Raw genomic sequence first — 20,314 nt, 5'->3', positions numbered from 1 at the left:
AGAAGAGTTACAGTTGAACACAAAATACCAGAGAACAAAAAAGAAGGGCAAACAAAGAATTGATAATCATTATTTATAGTTCATGGTCATTTTCCTCATACTCATTCCAAGTACAGGTCTCTGGAAAGCAGACTTGACTGACAGAACAAACACAGAACAGTTGAAATGGAGACTTATTTTGAGCTATTCTCCTCTGGTTTTGCATCAGCCCAAGCACACATTAGACAATCGTATAATACCACTTGGAAACACACACAGCAAGTTTATTTATCATTGTCATCATCCATCATTATCATCATCATCATCATCATATTCTTGGTGTTCATTCTCACTCATGTAAGTCAGGATTGAAGAGGAAGGCAGTGATTCTACCGGTATCCTTAACAGAGCGCCACACAAGTCGTCATGCCACGCCTCTCCGCCTATCAACGGCGTGTGCAGTTTTTGGGAACGGTTAGGCTACTACTGGTCCGGAATCATCTATCTCGGGTTGGCATTTGTATAAAAACTATATAGGAACACATGTTTAAAAAAAAAAAACAGGGGGAAATAAAATTATTATCCAACTGAGAAAAATGCAGATGTCTTCATAAAATCTTCTATGTCTAGCAACACTTAATAACACTTATGTCTTCTTTTTGTCCTTTTTTTGTTTTATTCCAAAATGGTTGAGGAGCAGTTATAGTTTGCATCATCTATACAACAGGCTATAAAACACCACTTTGTCACAGTCCAGAAAGCACATATAGATGTGGTTGTACTGTATATAAACATATGTACTGTAATAAGATAATTTTGCGTGCATGGCTCCCAAATGATCACTTCCGAGACATCCCCATGATTCTGAGGAAACGCTCTCTGAGTTCACACGATGTGAAAACGAAGGTCTCCAGATTTCTTACTGGCACAGCTGACATATTCTTTTCAAACATAGTCTTTCAAGAGAAACCATCCATTCTCATCTTTGCACCGCGGCAGCTCAGTCAGCCAGGTTGTAGTCTCTGCCGGCCGTCACCGCTTCTTAAGTGAGTACTTTGGCTGATTCCTCAGACATCCATCAGGGTTTGTTTTCTTTTTTCTCTGACTTCACGTCTCCTGATTTTTTATTTTTTTTCATCCACGGTAAATGTTTGGTGTAGTTATGTATGTGTCTATTTATTATGCATCGTGTCATTTCCTCTAGAAAAAGTCTCAGGAGGAAGTGTGTAATGCCGATCTCCTTTTGCAAAGTGCATCAGCTCCTCTGTTTACCAGAAACAAGGGAGTTGGATCACATAATCCTGGCCAAGGAAACAAGTCACAGATGGGTTAATGTTGTTTGGTTGTCATGATCGATATGTATTCAGTTCATGTTCGACTGGTCGCCAGAGCCATTTTCTATCAGTCTCCTTCTGGACTGAATCTTGAGTCTAAAGAAAGTTATTTTTTCACTTTTCATAATTACTTTTCAGAGCATTGTCTTGTAGGAAAAATGACTAAATAATGTTCATCTTTGTTATTATACTATACACATGTTGATGTCCTGATTTGTCTCTTCCACAAGTGTTTAAGTTGGTCTGGCAAAGACCAACGCTCTGACAATCACACGTAGTACTCCTTGTCCTTGTTCTTCTTGCTCTTGCTCGAGGGTTTTGCGGTGTTCACCGGTTTCTCTTTGACGACGGTGCCGTTGGACTGCGCAGAGTTGCTGATGTAGTTGCGACTCTCGTCCACGTGGTATGAACCTTCGTCTCTGTTCCTGTATTTGTACATAGCGTAAAGCAGGATGAGGATACACAACGCAGCTGCTGCCACGATGCCAACCACCATCCCTGTTGTGCTGCTGGACTCCCGGAAGACCTCCGAGGTGCCTGGGAAGCCATTGGGTCCAGCACCAGTGGGGTTGGCTGCAAGGGAGTCAGAGATACGATTAGCACACGTGTTCTTCGCTCACCATCTTTTACATTTCATCACTATTAGTATAACTGAATTAATGGTTGTGAACAAATGCATTTCTTCTCTGCATGTGTGGATCAATATCACAGTTTAATGTTGAACGATAGTACAGACACCATGCCTCAAGGTTGCTGAAGCTAAAAGTAGATGTTAGCTGATGGGATTGACTTTCCAGTGTGCACACTCTGAAGCGACAACCAACAACGTCTATCAATGGGCAGCATTAACGGGTCCCAGTCAGATTATGTCTAATTAAATTAATACAAAAGTAGATTCTGAATCTTAAAGCCTTTAACAATCTTAATGGTTTACAAGCTACAAGTATCAAAACGTACCCTCACAGTAAAATGAGAAACAAATACCCCATGTGGTTTTCCTTTTAAAACTCTTGATTTTACATCCGTACGTCATAAAATACCCAAATTACTCTAGAAATGATATTGAAATGCCACCCAGTTATTCCTGCAGCTCCCTGAAGAAATTAAAATGCAGGAGCTGGACATTTTTGTCATTTTATCTAAGAGCATTTTAATTCCATTTTAATTCCTGCACATTATTCTGATGATATTCAATTACAGCAGTCATGAATGAACAGTGCACATTTCCAACGTTCACTATTTATCCAAGCAGCATGACTGCATCACATAGTTTGTGAAAATAAATCTTTTAGAGAGAAACAATTCTTCAATTGACTCAGCAGATTTTGCCAACGGCTGTCCTGTCCCCATCTTCTGTTCTGAAATGGTGCCATTCACTGGAGCAGATTTTAAAACGCGTCAACCCCCTGATATTATTCAGTCCTCCTGGCACGTCTCTGTGTGTGTTTTTGTAGCAGTCATCATTTCTGCTTAAGCCCTCTTTGTTGCGTTTGTGAAATCCAAACAGTCTACACTAACATTTGGAAATGAAAGCACTCTGGTTCCGCTGGATTGGGGCAAAGACATATTTGAGGGATTTACAGCTGGGTTCAGATCATAGTTGTGTTGACGCGAAGATGTCACGCTTCGATTTGCATTTACACCGGACAAACTGACACATGAGTAGCTGTGTTGCCCTGCAGGTCTGAATTATTTCCTCTGTGTTGACTGGACAGCTATGTGAAAGCTGCTCAGTAAGCTTTGCAGCATTGTACTTCTTGTCCTTGGTCCCAGAGTGCAGGAACACTTATGGAGTAATGCAGTGCAAAGCCTACACTGTAGAATGGGAATCCTGCACTATGACGCAACACTCCATGTGAATGTCCTTTAGAATGGCTAACTCAAGGTTAGATGTTTTTATTTTGAAATGCTGGTAGAAGCGATAGTAGACGCACAAGAGATTTAGTACATTCAAAGTGTGTCTTCCACAGGAAGGTACATGTTTGTTTAGCACACGCTAAGGGCACATGGTTTGTCAGCTTTAGGTTGTGTTTATATATGGGTCACATATATTTTAGTTCACAGTGCATTCATGGAGCCACAGTGATGTGTATTTTCTACAACATTAAAGCTTTTGTGACCCGTCAACTGAAGACCAGAATTTTGCTGTGGACGCTCATTAAATAATGAAACTTCAGTTTAAAAGATGAGTGTATGATCTAACGATCAAAACCTAATGGCATATACATTATGAGTAACTACAATATACATCTGAATATTGGTGAATATTGATGTGAGCCAGAGTCAGTCATTTAAGTAATTGGATTTTACATTTACAATGACAGGTAATGAGTAATTGATAATTATTCAAATTAATTTGACACATGCCGTCTCTTATGTCCCATTTTGCTGTCCCACTTTCCATACTACTTTTTTTCAAGAACATATTGGTTTGCGAAAATAATTGCATTCTTCAGCTTTGATATCAAACCAGCTTAAAAAAAAATTCCACTTTAAAACAAGAACAATGTTTCTTCATCATTTAAATTCTTTCATCTTGGCCAGTCAGAGTGATTGTTCCACATGGATAACTTTCTTCCTAAGCAAGAACTCAGTATCCATCGTATTCATAGAGCAACTCTTTATCCATCAACAGGGAAAAGTATGGCCAACAATATGTAGCTGCTATCTCTCTGAGCCGCAGCAAAGAGGCTCAGGGAGCCTCATTTTATAAAAAAGGTTGTTTCTCCCTGATCCATGAAGGACAGGCAGAATGAAAATGTGCCACTTTTGTGGCAATTTCTCAATGTCGAAGGAGTACAATATCCTATATTATATATTATAGACAGATCTTTGGAATGTTTTCAAATCACAGTAAATACATCTAGCTTTTGAAATTACAATTTAAATGACTCTGCCAATGCTCTTGCATGATCTTTCCTATTTAATAAAAGATCAAAAATACCATTCTGCAAACCATGCTAATTTTTTCTTCTTCTTGGGATCCATTGGCTTCAATTGCTTTCTTTGCAATATGATAATGTGAGCAGACTCTTGTAATGAATAAATCTATCGTTGTGAACAAAAATACATTGTTCATTATTATCGGACACCGATAATACATCTGATAATCTTAAACTGCACAACATGCATGTAAAAATGGCCAACACATATGTTTCTATAAGTATTCATGATTAGTAGCTACAACTAATTGGCAAATAATTTGCAAACATTACATGTCCTACCTCTTTGGACTATTTCACAGTAATTATTGTTACTATTGTTATTATCCAGTGTTTACACAATAAAGAACTTTCAATGTTCGATGACACTAATGGCATCATGCTGTACTCTCGTGGATCGTTTCCACCCGTGAATAGGGAAGTGATTGCACATCAGTGTGCCCACTTCATGTTCTGAAAGCTGTCCAAGTCATAACACTCCATGTGTCTCTGATAGCTCTCTTCACGGTTTCTCTCTCTTGAGTCTCACTGAGTGTTGATGGCCTTTGGGATAAAGTACTTTTTGTAATTGCATTCATTTCTCTTCTTGAGCAACAATGGACATTGTTTGTGAACGGTGTAATGTTACCTAATGACCCACACAAATGGCACGTGTGATCTATCTTAGCCTAGATCCCGTTCATGGCATAACTAAAAGGGCATGAAACAGTGTAAACTGTAAAGGGCCAAAGTTCTCCAAGCTGTCTGCCAGGACTAAATATGTTGCTGCTGTTCATTGACATGTTTTCCACCATGGTTAGACTGATCAGCGGCCCAAGTATGCTTCCAATGCCAGCAGACATTCAAGGGCAAGCGGAGAGGACCACTGGTGGATTGAGTGTGACTGAGCGTTGCAACAGATTAGCTCTGCTCCTGACAAGCCCACTTATCCTTGCAGACAGGTGTGAAGAATGCTCTCCCCTTGTGGGCAAAAGCCACTGGTTGACACAGCTCTTGCCCAGCAAGTCATTGTGCGGGCATTATTGGTGAGTTACTTTCATATTTGCCATCTACCCTTTGTTCAGGGTCAAAAAGTTGAAAGTGTAGATAACATAGCAGGTTGATGGAGGAGAGAGCTCTCGACGTGGCACTTGAGGGTTGTATATGAGACCACGGCTGGCACTTATAGCAAGGAGACGGAGCTAGAAGAGTTCAGGAGGCAGGCGAACTCAGCTTCCTATGTCAGGAGTGAGTCATGTAATAACAGAACCACAGAGCACTGGTGTTCATTCTGTGAACTCACACCTCCAGCTGTGGGCTTTGTTATTCCCTCTTGCCCGGATCTGTTGATTGGCTCCCCACAGGCTTCGTTCGCACACAGAGACTTTTTCATTGGGACACCCTCAACTGACCACATTGTATCACGCATTAGTGAAAAAAAAGAAAGACATATTTTAGTCAAAATTCTAATCTTTAAGAAATCCAATTTAATTTCTTAACAAAGAAAGCTGAGTAGTGAGCACTACTTTCAGCATTAACACTGCGTTTAGCACAGTGCTGAAACAGCCATGTTTTGTTAAAAAGATTAGCAGTCATAACAGCTCATTAGCTTGTATTTAGTCTCAGCGGTGTCTATCAAACGGTCACCTGATGGCACACGGGGATCTTTCCGATTCCTTTGACTGATGCGGCCCATTTGCTACCTATGAGTCTGGCTGTGCCCCCTGTCCCACTTTTCCTCAAGATGGGTTCAGGCAAAGTAATGTGGCAGAAACAAGGCCTTCGAGAAAGCCTCTAAAACCTCAGTCAAAATACATCTGCCTGTCTATTCATTAGCACTCCATCACCTCAGAATGAAGGCACATAAACTGAGAAAGAAATAGCGCCTGAAACAAGTGTTTAAAATGATGGCAGCTCTTATACTCTACTCGAGCTTACCCAAGGGTAAAATTAGACATGGGGAAAATGACCTTAAAGTGGCGCCTAGCTTTATGGCAGCATCGCGGGGATGCAGTTGTGAAGCTCAGTGGGGTTAACTTTTGAAGGATTGCAGTTGTGTAAGACGCCAGAATAGCTTTCTCCTCTCCGTCCCAGAGCGAAACTACAATTACAGTATCACATCGAGAGCATCATAAAGTCCTTGCTGTTTTATTCACAACAGTTAATGTTTCAGTTATTTAGTCACAAATCATTTGCTTTCACCAGTCCTTCGGCAACGATAACTAAAGAAGCACAGACGATACTATATGTGACCCTCATTCATAAATGTTTTAAAGATTTGCTGGAATCGCCAAGCCAGGATTTCTTATTGTCACACAGAGGCACTGAAGAGTGCAATGACATGGACACGGATCAGTTTGGCTTCAATGTTCTGGTGACGGCAGGGTTGATCGCATTCTCTGAATTCTACCTGGATTCTTCCTGGAAACACGAGCTTCCCTCTTGAAGATATTAGCATCAGTGCAATAGAATTTGTCATTAAAATACCTGTGCAAAGCCAGATGTGATTTGCCTCCTTCTTGCCTGACTTCTTTTTGCCATGAGCTCCGAAGGAGAGGAATGGGATCAGAGATTCCAGACTGTCAGGCGGAATTTGAATAAATGGTCCTCTACAAAGACCATTTTTCCTCATTTGTATCCAGCGAGAGGCTTCATTTGTTGGGCAATATGTAACAGGGTGAGCAGTTGAAGGGGACCATGGATGGGGGGTGGGGGGGTGGGGGGAGGTTGGTTACGCTTAATCATGAAAGTATGCACTTTGGCAAACGTTGAGTTTAGTGTCAGGCAAAAATTACTCAAAGAAAGAAGTTATTTTTAGTAAGAAGGTCATAAAAGAAGATTTTGTGCGAACTCAGCCCTCTGCAACCTGCAACAGTTGATAAACATGAGTGGAGCATCACGCATCTTTGAGAGCTTAGGAAGGTGTGGCTGTGGGATGCCTTTAGAGCGACCCTGGGCTTCGTTGGCATGCTCAGTGACACGTTGCTGTTATTCAGCCAGATTATACCATCTTCTTACTTCACATATCCAGCTATAATCACAAGCTGTCAGAGCCGCCATATAGTTTGGGATCAGTCTGTAGACAGGTCACTGTATCAACTGCAGCAGAGCCAAAAACACTTATTAAATCCCTCTTGCCTCTTTAATTATCTGAATGTCCTCGAGAAGTGATGCGAGGCATCCTGTACTTGTGACACGCTGGCAGCATGCCTGATGACAGCATGCATGTGTGAGCCTGGAGTGGCTCATGCTGATGGCGGATGATGAACAGAGAGCTGAGTGAGCGAGTAAGAATTATTAAAAGGTGTCTGAATTAGCCCGATGAAAGGTATGGCACAGTTTAAGCTTATGCCCATTGGGGCTCCACTTAGAGGTGAGATGAAAGAAGCTTCCTCAGCTTGAATGTGACAAGTCTGGAGCTAGTCTCTTGATTAGATTCATACAGTCAGGTTACATGTGTGATGGGCATGCTTTTAGTTAAAAAAATACCTTTTTCTTTTACTAGAGACCATTTAACATCCTTTAAGCAACATAACAACCAACATCATATGATAAGTATTCCATATTTTTCTGGCTTAGACAAAGACAGTAAGTGCCCAGACCTTTCATACTGCCGCTAGACAGAGAAGTCGATTAAAACAAATGCAGCATTTAAGTGCATCGTTAGAAAGTATTTCACGATTGGTCAACTGTGAATTGTTGGGTGAAATTTACAAGCCCCAGTTTACGTATACTATTAACAAAACTGACCTTTGCATGGGCTTCTTTTCTTTTCTTGGGAAAGCAAAGTCTTTCATGCCCTACTTAGACGTATAAACCGACACATTGTGTTAGCATCAATGTCAGCACACCCAAAAGATGTGTGGTAGAAAAATACAAATAATTGAAAAAATAAATATGGTGGGATCAGTAAAGAGAAAGACTGACAGCGAGTGTGAAATCCTGTTTTCTCTCTGAACACACTTAATTTAAAATAGAATGTAGAAAGAAGACTCGGACGGCATAATCCTCACTGAAAGAGCGCAGAAAAACAAAAATGGCAGAGTTCCATAAGATTATCTGCATAAATTGGCAAGGTATGCAGTAATAACAGCAATGACTTTTTCCAAAAAGAGCTTGCGTGATGCTTGAAGGTCATCAGTGCTGCTTGATGGGTATGAACTCTAGTCACATTCAATGGGCATCTAGTCTTCAGAAGGGTTTTCATTCACTGCTAGAGGCATTCTGTTGGCATGCAAGGTACATGCCACTGTGTTCAGCAAAGGAGGGAATGAACACACACACAGAGCTCCAGCTGGGTATGATTGAATAACCTATTAAATGTGGTCAGTGACCTCTTAAGCCAGAACGGTGCTCTTAATGTTTCATTAATCTCACAGCTACTTTTAAAACAATAATTTACTCTAATTTGTCCCCCTCTGGCTGGGTGCATTCCAGTCATTGCCATCGGGTTAAAGAAAGTATTCATTTGCAGTTTGATTTATTGGTTTACTCTATGTATTGTTTCCCCACCCATAAATGTAATCTATTAAAACAAATGTCAAACACATTAGTAGCTGCTACAGTTATGCCACTGCAGAAGGCTTGAGGGTGGAGAAAGATGAGAGAGCATAGAATGAAGTTGAAACTAGAGATGATTAACCTAATAATATCTTGGTCCTTTTATTCTTAGCCCCAGTAGTCCTTCCCCGTAGGCAGGTTAAGGTGGAATGTAGAGACTTGTGTACATGCATATGTCACAGAGCTAATTTCTTTCATACATATTATATAATTAATGATGGCTCAATGGTGGGAAAAGGTGTAAACAAATTAAAGATAAACTTCCGGCTGATGCATCCAATGGTATTTTAGGAGTCATAATTTTCCTTCTCTGTATTCTGAGTTTAGAGGAGACATATTGGGTATTCTGAAGAGCAAGAGGCTACTTTTCACATTTTCCTTTATAATATTTTATAGCAGTCCGTTTCCAGTTTCCAAACTATTGCACACAAAAAGAAATGTCAAATAAATACATTAACAGTATACATTATAAATTCCAACTGTTTCCAATTTCATATTGCAACAAAATCGTGTTATCAAATTTGACCAATTTGAACAAATGAGGATGCCGCGCAGCAAGAACACTGATGAAGAACAAAGGCAGTTGCAGAGTAACCTTGGCGATGGGTCACTGTGCAGCAGCTGCCCTCCATCAATGGCCTGCATGTCGCAAATGAAATGAAGCAGGCATCCGTTCCAGCTGAACCCATGCAGCTCGACAACAACCTGTTTCATTAACTTTCACCACCAAAACCGAGGTTGGTACTTGAAAATCAGCACCAACCACCACCTTAACAGACATCTAATCGGGCTATTTTCACACAACTCAGACATTTTCTCCGGATGATTGGCCAACACTTCACTGTGGCCTTTAAATGGACACTTCTTTTTGTGGAAAAAGATTCTTTTATGCTAAATGTCAGGATTGATATAGTATTTCTTCAACATCAGACTTGGCCTTAAAGGCACGTTAGTTCTCTTGTTACCATTCCTTCTCAGGTGAGATCATATGAGAACTCATGCATTTGACACATTTTACTTTCCTTCCCAATTTTCCCAGTGATATTCGCCTCGCACAGCCCTGCTGCTTCGTTCATGCACACTCCATCATTACAGATCCCCTTTTACAGATCAGATGTGTCGCAGAATCATGGTTCTGTGTATTCCTCAGTGGTTTCCTGAACCGGCTTGGGTGGGGGGTGGGGATTCAATTTGCTGCAGTATGATCTAATCTGAGTCCTGCCGGGTGATAAGCTCTGCTGGTACCACCGGCTTTCCATGGTTTCCAGAGGTAAGAGAAATAAAGCATGGCAATAAGTAAGTTTACCCAATTGATGTCACTCAACTGCTGATCGGGACTGCTGTGGGACTCCAGATGATACATGGGATGATCTAGAGCTCACCTTGGGCCACAGATAGCTCACATAATAGTCTGCTAAAGCTCACCTCTTGGGATCACTTATGCAGCAACATTATCATACGGTATACATGTGCTGTGAAGTCTGAGCACAAGGTTGAGAGAAACAGAGTTATCAAGATGTGCACATCTGACATCTGCTTTTGAGTTGAACAGACCGCCAAAGTGTTTGCTGAACAAACAACATATTGTTTGTGTCATTAAAAGGAGTTGGCTAAACAGTAATATGAGAAAGTGGTCCCTTTATCAGCGACAGTGGATCCAGTTCTTTATGTACAGCAAACCCGTCTGAGATGTGGGCAGTGCTTGGCAGAGCATGTGAATCGTTCTGAATGTAGATATTAATCAGGATACGGTGTTAGACAGCTGCCACCCTGGGAGGCCACAGCTCTGGTGTCAAATCCCCCTCCAGTGATCACAGAAGGAGAGGGATACTTTGCTCGGGGAGCGTGCATCCCTGAGCATCACACAGTTCGCGACTGATGTTTTGGCAGATGCCCGTGTCAAGAAATGTCATAATGTACGCTGCTAGTCTGAATCAATGCCCACACCAAATCCCTGTGCATGGTATTTGACAGAGTTAGCAGATGCACATTGGAAGTACCTATTGTAATGCCGCCCACTGGGAATATCACTCTAATGTGCAGAATCAGAGTTAGCAAAAGTTAATCTTGCTAGTGGAAGGCCAAAGGAACAGGAAGAGAGACAGACTAGAAAGTTGATAGTCTTTGCTGTGAGGCAGGCATTAATTTAGTGGAGGTTTTATGACCACCTACTGATCGATAACACATCTAGATGGAGTGGGGGGCCTTGGGTCTGGACTTAATTGTTTTCTGTGCTTCTCATCACTTCAAAATGCATTTGAAAATCCTTCGATTCAAAGGCGGGAGCAAGGGTTAGACTTAATTGCCTTCCGTGTGTGGCAAGGTAAGAGATTACAAGTTTGGCAGCATTGCAAGGAACCAACAGATATACAATCCCAATTTGTCAGAGCTAATAATAACCGGGGGAAGGGGGAGTGCTTCCTTTTGTTTCAACACACAAAAAACACTATAGACAAAAATGTATTCGTATTTTAGAAAGAGAGACACCTGATATGTGCCGCAATCATAATCTAACAGGGATATCATGTGCAGCTACCGTGAACAATAGTGTAGGAAACAACAGGATGAACTCCCACTGCTCGCTGTAAAACGTAATTAACAGCAGTGGGAACCCTCTACACAAAAATCAGCCTTCACACACTCCTCTCTGGGTTTACCCTCACACATTGGAGTCATGTGGGTCTGACAATTACAACTGTGTGTTGTTCCGTCTTTCTGAGAACTTGTCTGTTTGTGCATTAGAAAATGCGATCCTGACAATGACGAAACAGGTGCACAATTAAAAAACAGCAATAACAGCTTCTTTGACACATACAAAACACATCAGCAGTGTGGACTACTAATTATGCGTGCAATTCTCAGAGTCAGAGCTGCTCTGATTAAAAGTACTGGTGTTGGTAGGAAAGAAGGGGAAGCATATATCTCGAAACCCATCATTTGCTGTAAGTTACTTTTAAGAGATTTAATATATATCTGTGTCGTTACGGATTTTAGAACCAGCAGCCAGTTAGCTTAGCTTAACATCAAGACTGGAATCAGGGGGAAACAACTAGCCCACAACTGTTCAAAAGTACACCCATTTAAAAAAAGCTAAATTATTATGAAGTCAATAATGTTTGAATTATTGAGCTTCAGAGTTGGCACTGAGCGGCTTTGTATAGAACCACAAAAGATGGCCCATTTCCGATATTTATTTTAAGCTAAGCTAACCAGCTGCCGACTGTAGCATCATCAATAGTGCACAAATACAAGAGTCGATATGTCGATCTTATCCAAAGCTCAGCAAGCAAGCCAAACAAAGCGTATTTCTAAAAATGTTGAACTATAGCTGCAATTGTAGTTAAAATGTTAGCCCAGCTGACCTATGTTCAGATAGTCCATTGCAGCCGGAGGCTTTTCAGAGGAAAAAGAAAAAAAGGTTTTACTGCATTTATATTTTCTGCTCCTGTACATTGAAATATAAGATCCAGTAAAACCGTACTCCGTGGCAGGATGGGAGCTTCCCAGACAGACCTAATGGACAGCCTCTGGCTTGCTGTATAAGAAGAGCAAGTCTGCCTGTGAGAAGAGTTCAAGTTCGAACTACAGCTCCACTCTGCTCATTTAAACAGTGCGTGTTAGCCTAGAGTGTCTTGGTGGGGGCGGACTCTGACACACGGTGACACAGCGGCACACCCAGAGAGAAGTAGAATAAAAAGGGATGACTAACCTAACCCACCTGAGCTCGGCTCACAGGGATCAATGTCTTCATCGTCGCTCGGACACTCGGCTGATGCCACCAGCAAGTCGTCGGTTGTCTGAAAAGAGAGAAGCACACAGTGGAGTGGTGAGGGCATGAAATACTTAGCTGCATCAACGGGGTAAGATGGCTCCCACTCAGAGCTACCAGTAGTTCCCAGAAGGTTAGGTTAAGGACAGCGAGGCAGATGAGATGTGAATCCAGACAGCGACACAGTTTGGCTGCTGGATTTAACCGCCAACAGGCGGCCTCACGCTGTAGCAGCTGCTGCACTGCTCTCAAGGCAACATTATCCTTACAGGAATGAGATCTGATTACTGAGGAACAGTGGAGGCTAAAGTTCACAGCACAATTGTCAACTTGCGTGCTCAGTTTGTGCAGCGGTGAGTGGCTTTGCAGAGCCCCCTCAACGGGTTGTTAAGAGCCATCACAAAACACCTCTGACATTTAGAGGACAAGCAGCCATGAAGGCTTGAAGAAAGAGATTGGAAAACAAAGGGCAGAGCAGCAAAGGTTTCATCAATACTTTTCGCCCCCTCATTTCTTTAAATGTGAGTCAGTATCTCTTTGACAAAATGAACATAAAACATAAACCAAAATCATTGCATATACTGTACCAAGGTGCTTCGTTAGTCACACACAAATCAATTTTAGACTATTTTCAATGCACGTCATCGCCCAACCACCACGATACATGTACCCTCTTCAAAAATGGGAAAAAGGCAAACAAAAGATGGGGAAAAAAGTATACTGTAAAACACTATACCGCAATATTCTTTCATAGTCTTGCTTCAGGCCATTTGATCAGCTCTGCGTTAAAGGTCATTTTGTTTAAGCATGGCAGCCTCTTCAGGGCGGGTTAGACTTTCGGTTATAGAGCGCTGCTAAGCAGAATAACCTGCTGCTCTACATTTAGCCTTGCACCTCTACTTACCCTCTTTGTACTAATATTTTTTAAAACCTCAAATGCAAGACTGACACTATTGATTGCATTCACAGTGTCATACGTTCTGGTATGGATGTGTATGGCAGCCACACATATATAAAAAGAGAGAGAGAAGGGTTGAGCTATGTATTAGGCCCCATAATTGAAGATGGACCTGGGGTTTTATTCAATTTGTGTCATTATTTCACTGATGTTTGACTGTGCATCAAACTATATCTGCAAGTTGGATTAGTATTGATTCATCTTAAGGAAATTAAAGGTGATGTCATTTGCTTAACATCCATTTGGCTTCATATAATGCAATTCTATTGTGACTGTAACATCATTTGGACATTCTGGACATGGACCAACATCATCTTTACATAATAGACCTGAAAATGATAGATCCAACCCATTAAGGGATTTGTGGTGGAGGGCTGTTTTTGGTGCATCTGTGCTGGGTGAGGCCTGGGGAAGCCGTCCAAATGTATATTTAATTTGCTGTGCATGAGGCTGATATACAGTGTCGGCCATCCAGATGGCAAAACCGCCGGATCCTGGAGTGCCACATCCATCACTTCAGCCGTGTGATTTGTTTTTCCTGGCGGGAGATCTTGACACTCTGCACTCACTGGCAGAGGTACGGGAATCAAGCAATCAATACTCTCTCTCTCTCTCTCTCTCTCTTCTTCCCACCTTACCACTCTCATTCTCTTTCTCTCCATTCAACTATGTCCTTCAGATTTATTTGCAAGCAGAGAAGAGGAAGCAATGTGATGTGGGTATACGAGATGTACGTTAACTCCCTATAGAATAACCTGAGTGGAGGTGTATGCCCGTTGATATTTACATTTTTATGTTTCCTTATTCAGTTCAGACCACAACAGCCCTTCGACTTTGTCACTACAATGCAATAATGAAAACTGATATTTGTTTATCTCTTTCCCATAATTAAAGGTCCAGGAATTGAATCCAGTCTTTTATGAGATGAATCTGCATTTTAAAGCTAATGTTCAATTTGGGGGAAAATCGTTAATGAAAGGTCTGCCCTTTAAAAATCTGCATTATACAGACTGTCAGGATCCTATCTCCTGTGGTCTGCTCTTGGGTCCTAACCCTGTTCTCCCGCGACACATACATTAATAACTGAAATGTGTCATTGCACATTGAGATTTTCAAATAAGTGACAGGGAGCCATGATGTATAGTTTCATAGCACCGCCATAAAAAAATATATAATTTCACCCTTTCAAGGACAACGTGTAGTTCTGTGTAAGTGAAGCTCAATTGTGCCTGTAAGCCACTTCTAAGTGCAATCCTTCTGTGATCTTATCAAAATATCAACCCTATGCTTTACTTTTAAATGAATCTCGTGTGTATCGTAGATGTAAGCCTATGAATCAACGCTAAAATGAATTCGCATGTCGCTGGTCGTCAGTCTGCCAGCCAGGATTAGTGTGTAGGTCAACATTTTGATGTGGTCATGACCTGGTTGAAATCCAATAACATTACCAATTCATGGTGTCCTCTTCCAATGCTTGACTTCTTTTTCACCCGTGACAATTCAATGTGGGCTATGTGAGGGGCTTAACATGCAATTTAGCCACTGTGATGAAAACTGACTGGTACCTTGGGTGGGATGTCTGGAAAGGACACTGGAATATTTGGATATCTTTTATTAAAGGATAAATAACATGAGCTATGCATGTGGTGATTGTAACACTGTGGTGATTTCGAAATAAAAATAAGAGGTTTCCTGATCTAAATGGCACCTTTTTCTCACGTTCTCCAGAAATACTCTACGCGTTCATTAGCTCAGCAGAGTCAAGTTTACTGATGCGTAGGGCATCATGCCCACAGGAAAGAAGCACCAATAGATAAGCGAATAAACAAGATGTACCTGTAGTTCATTTTATGAAGGTACTTCTAAAATGCTAAAAGCAAAGCCCCTGGGCTTGAGATGCATCATTAATCTAGCGGTAAAGCGCTGAAGCCATGATGAACCCAAAGCACAGCTCATTTATCTGCCTGCTCAGAGCAGCAGAGAGCACAGTCCTGTGAGATGTACAGAGGAAACCTGGGGAGACAGTTGGGAGTGTGCAACACACAATAATGGAAGAATAAAAGAATAAGAGGTACTGGAGAGAGAAACCTGCTTTTAGTGTTCATACAAAACATATGGACATGTTCATAGTTTCCAAGTACAGTTTCATTTTACATTTTCTAGAGAGTTTTATATACAAAGACAAGAAAAGAAAAATAAATCTTGTTCGACTTTATAGCGGAGTAAAGTTATTGACTGACCTTGGCTCATGCACTGATTGAACCATCAATGGGGATGTGGACCAGGAAATTCCAACCTGACTCAGCCAAAGCCATCCTGGTGCTTTCTTTAGCACTGTCACAGCGCCGATTGATAATAGTCCTCCCTAATAAGATGTCCCGGCCAAGCCGTGTTCTACATGCATGCTCACTAAAGCAGCGGTGTCATTCTGCCAGACAATATGTTATCTACAACCCTGCAAACACCAATGCTCAACTACAGTGTCCAATGCCACTTCCTAATATCTACAGTATGGAGTAGGTGGCTTTACTATAATGCTCTATATTTGTACACTTCTCCCCTGAATGCCTGTTTTCCCCTCCTAATCCTCGCAGGGAGAGGAAGGGAGGGCTGCTCAAGAGCAAGAGACACCTTCTCCTGTCGGCATGTCTCTAAGGAGAGCCGTGGGTTTTCACATTGTTTTCTCTCTGGTCTAATTTGATGAATGCTCTCTGACACACAACATGTCTCTTTGGAGACAAGCTGAAAGTCAGGAGGACACTGAAGGCATCTGAAGGGTTTATCCAAACCATGCCTCTGCTGTCCCGGTAATGTATTCCACTGAGGATGCTTGCGGTTTTCTTTTTCCTCTCTCCTTTTGTCCCCCCCGACCATTGTAAGCCCTGTTTTTGTCCAATATAAGCCCTTGCTTTGCAAATCTCTCTCTTGTTATACAGCTTATCTGTAACAATAATAAAATTGATGTTTTATTCAATGTCTGTATTCTGTTGCTTATCAAGACTGTGTAAATCCCAACACTGTGCTATCATCAGCCAGTCAATTCTGGGTTGATTGAAAATCAAACAGTAAATGGCTTTGCTCCCCACTTTCACATCAAATAAAATCCTTCCACTAAACGACAAGCAGACCTGCAGATTCTGCCTCATAACTTCTTATCTTTCTCTGTGGCTGATCCTTCATTTAACAACTCATATGCTCTTACTGCACACAAGCCATTAGTTGTAACATGTATGTTGTCTATCATCGGGTTTAATAATCTTTTATTTTCATCCCACTTTAAATGGAGCAGGTTTTAGAATCATATTGTGTATGAAAATGTGATTGGAGGGATAGTATTGCTTCACTAATTATGATGCTGAGAATATCTATTGAAAATATTTTGTATTTTGTAAATATTTTATGAAAGTCAAATAAAAACCAGAGCACCATTGCCTAGAAAAAACCCATTGAAACCAGAAGGGCAGTGCAATGTCAGGAAAAAAACACTAACTGCTACCATATATTTTCATACTGTTCTTGATATTGCCTATTTTTTTCTTTTCATGATAATCCTGGATAAATCCTACCAAGGTTTCAGGACACCATCTGAAGCCGATGCTACAGGTGTTACTTATATCTTGTCTGTAATTGGCCATTGAAGCCAACGCTCCAAATGCCTCTAAAAGCAGAGGAATCAGTCTTCCCTATATGTTCCCCTTCGAACTGTGGGCAATTATTTATCATGCTGGTTCTGATTTAGGATAGTGGCCTGCTAGTGTCCAGATCTGACCAGAGTTGTAGCCTGCACAGACTAATTGGGAGGAGGTTGTTGTCCTAAACCTCACTTTCACAGCAACACATCATTAGTGAGAGAGAGAGAGAGAGAGAGAGAGAGAGAGAGAGAGAGAGAGAGAGAGAGAGAGAGAGACAGAGAGAGGGGCAGATAGAAGCGGCCCATGGTTAGACACGGCATGCATCTACCCATGGCAGCTATCACACTGCAGGAACAGCTCTTATCAGAACGCCTGATGACATCCAAGTATCTAACTTAGCACCCTGGTACGAGGTCGATGTTAATGAATAATTTAGTCCCAGATGCTCAATAGATTCCAACTGAATAATGAAGGCGTGTGGTCCTTTATGACCGAGTTCAGCTCAGTGTATATTGCCTGGCCTTCGCCCACTCTCTTCCTACTGCTGGTCTGCCAAGCTGTTAATATCATGGACTCACACAGACACAGACAACAGCAAGGCTGAAGGACAATGGAGTGACTTTATGGCTATGACAGCACAGCTGTCTAGCATACAGTGAATGATTTATATTTATTCATGTGTTAAAAACTTCTGAGACATTTCTATCATCTTGGCTATTTAACAATTAAATAAAAGCTCTGATGTGGGGCTTCATGGTGGCACAACAGATTGCCACTGAGACTGAGTGAGTAGGGAATAGGGGACAACCAGCTGGGTAGAAATGGTGTCCAACTCGCCATCGTTACCTCGCTGAAGAGGATTTACATCAGATTCTGCGATTCTCAGAAAATGGATCAACAAAGCTTTAAAACAGGAACTTCTACATAAACATGTAAATGCAAAAGAGCAACTAACGCTTCATTATTTCTCCCGGAAAATGAATTGTTGAGATGTTACTGAAATATTGTCAACTGAGCATTTCAGAGCACTGCACTACTCTGTTCTCATATAACATATGAACATAATAACATAACATATGTCATAATAGCAAAGTCTCGCACCAACAAATTATGTTTGAAATCCCTCACTTCTGCACATCACACACCTTTGAGCTGTTTGAAAATGAATAGGATGTGCTTACATTACTTATGCAGAAGAAAAATGCTACAAAAAACTAGACATTTGACTTCACTGAAACAATTTCTTTTTGATAAACAAACTGTTCTCTCAATAACACACCTGACTTTCGTGACTCCAACAACCTCAATCGAAAGAACAACATGAGGTCACTAAACTGACCATAACCACCATTTGTATTCTTCAAAGCTGTCAGTAATCACCTGAGGCCTATGAGCAGGCCACTGAGGGCATTCTGTAGGTAGTGAAATTCTTCAGCGCACCTGAGAATTAATGCTAAAAACGATGCAGGCATTTCTCAAAGGCAATTAACTCAGAGTAATTGGTATTGGCTCCTTTCTGTTTTCTGTTTTTTTTCTGCTTGTGTATGCCATAGCGTTAAACTGGCCGTGGAGGACAGCTGTTTTCACTTGCTAAGTTATGAGACACTGTCCCTTTTGGGAGAAAGGCTTTGCTTTATTTAAAACGAAGCAGATGTTGCTGCAACTGGACCTCAGGCAGAGTATCAGAGTGTCATTAAAAAATAGAATGGTAGGAGGCTCTCCATCTCCTCCCCCGGTACCCACATGCTTCTGTCTTGCCATACATCTTCCTCAAGGCTTAAGTCACTGCACCCAGAGATTCTAACAAGGCGCTGGGAGGCAACTCCACACACCTGGTACACTCAGCGCACAGTGTAGAAACATACAGGCATAGTTTCACACACAAACACACACATGCCAAAACTGTCTGGGACTGGTAATGATATTTCATTTTTTTCAGTCTGGTGGATTCAATCTTTCCAGAAACAGTTCTTCCTTAATGTGCATGTCCTCAACAGAGCACTGGATTTCATTATTACTGAGGTGTGTAAAGGTTGTCGCTAATGCAACTCTGTGATGATGCATTTCTTATTGTGGGAGGAAAGTCAAAGGAATGAATGCAGTAAAACGTCCAGATTTTGTGTCTAACAATACAAATAAATGTAGCTTGACACCAAGTGAGCAATTTCAGGGCAATTTCTAGTTTGGTGCACGGGCCCAGAAAAGCTTTCCTGTGACAAATGAAAGGCCGCCTTTGTGAGAGCGACACAAAGGGACAGGTAGGGCTAACGTAGGAGTGTAAAGGTGTACTGTACAAGTGGATGAAGTAAATACAGAGCCTTCAACATGTACACATGCCTGTGCCCTCATTAAATGCGGTCCCTCTCTGGGACCTGAGGACTCTTTTCAATGTGGCTGCTTCAAGGCACTGCTGCGCCGCTTTGTAGATGTTTCTCGAGTCCCCCCGCAGGACCAACTTATTTCTCAGGAACAGTCATCCGCATGGCCTTAATGAAAATTCAACACTTAGCAAAGTGCGTGATGCGACTCAGGCACCAAGGTAACCAGGAGAGATGTCTGGTTGCGTGGGAGGAAACACAATCCATTTCCTGCGTCAAACTATCACCATGTCACTCAGTGACAAAGTGTGGACCACGTGTGACCGGTGCCCACTCCTCGTACAACCCGAGACTCGAGACATTCTGTGCAACTAATGACACACAGTTGATATTTTGATTTCTAATTAAGGCGGGGGCTTATTATGTATTACTGGAGACATATAAATAATGTACACACAATATGGACGAGTGCCTGTAGTCACCTCACAGTGCAGAGAGAGTGCACATTGAGTGGCTGCCATGTAAGATACAGCTTCAGGCAGATTACTCAGGCGAAAGCTGGATGCCTTCTGCTAGCGACATGCTCTAAATGATAACATCTTAATATGAAATTCATAACACTATCTGCCTCTATCTACCTCCTACGCTACCCCCCCTTGTTCTCTCATTTCTTTTTCTCCTGCCTATGCGTAAACACGGCTCCATAGAAGTATATTACATGGTCGACTTTGTCCCTCCCCCTTACTCCTGCTTTCACACTTCTCAGATAAATGAAATCTGTCTGCATTGAAGCATTTTCCCCTCTGGATGCCCTGATATTTTCCTTATCTGAAATCGAATCTG

General features: G+C 41.6%; 1 protein-coding gene across 1 annotated transcript in view; it reads right to left on the bottom strand.

The window, feature by feature from the left end:
• Positions 1-1,120: 1,120 nt before the first annotated feature.
• The window catches only part of LOC117743931 (neurexin-1a-like), a 227,525-nt gene continuing 208,331 nt past the window's right edge, over positions 1,121-20,314 (bottom strand). The window contains 2 exon segments of the mRNA XM_034551908.1: positions 1,121-1,886; positions 12,504-12,591. Coding sequence (XP_034407799.1) covers positions 1,582-1,886; positions 12,504-12,591 — 393 coding nt within the window. The 3' untranslated portion in view covers positions 1,121-1,581.

Source organism: Cyclopterus lumpus, chromosome 15 (assembly GCF_009769545.1).
Source record: "Cyclopterus lumpus isolate fCycLum1 chromosome 15, fCycLum1.pri, whole genome shotgun sequence".
Taxonomy (NCBI): Eukaryota; Metazoa; Chordata; class Actinopteri; order Perciformes; family Cyclopteridae; genus Cyclopterus; species Cyclopterus lumpus.
This window is presented reverse-complemented; position numbering and strand designations above follow the sequence as displayed.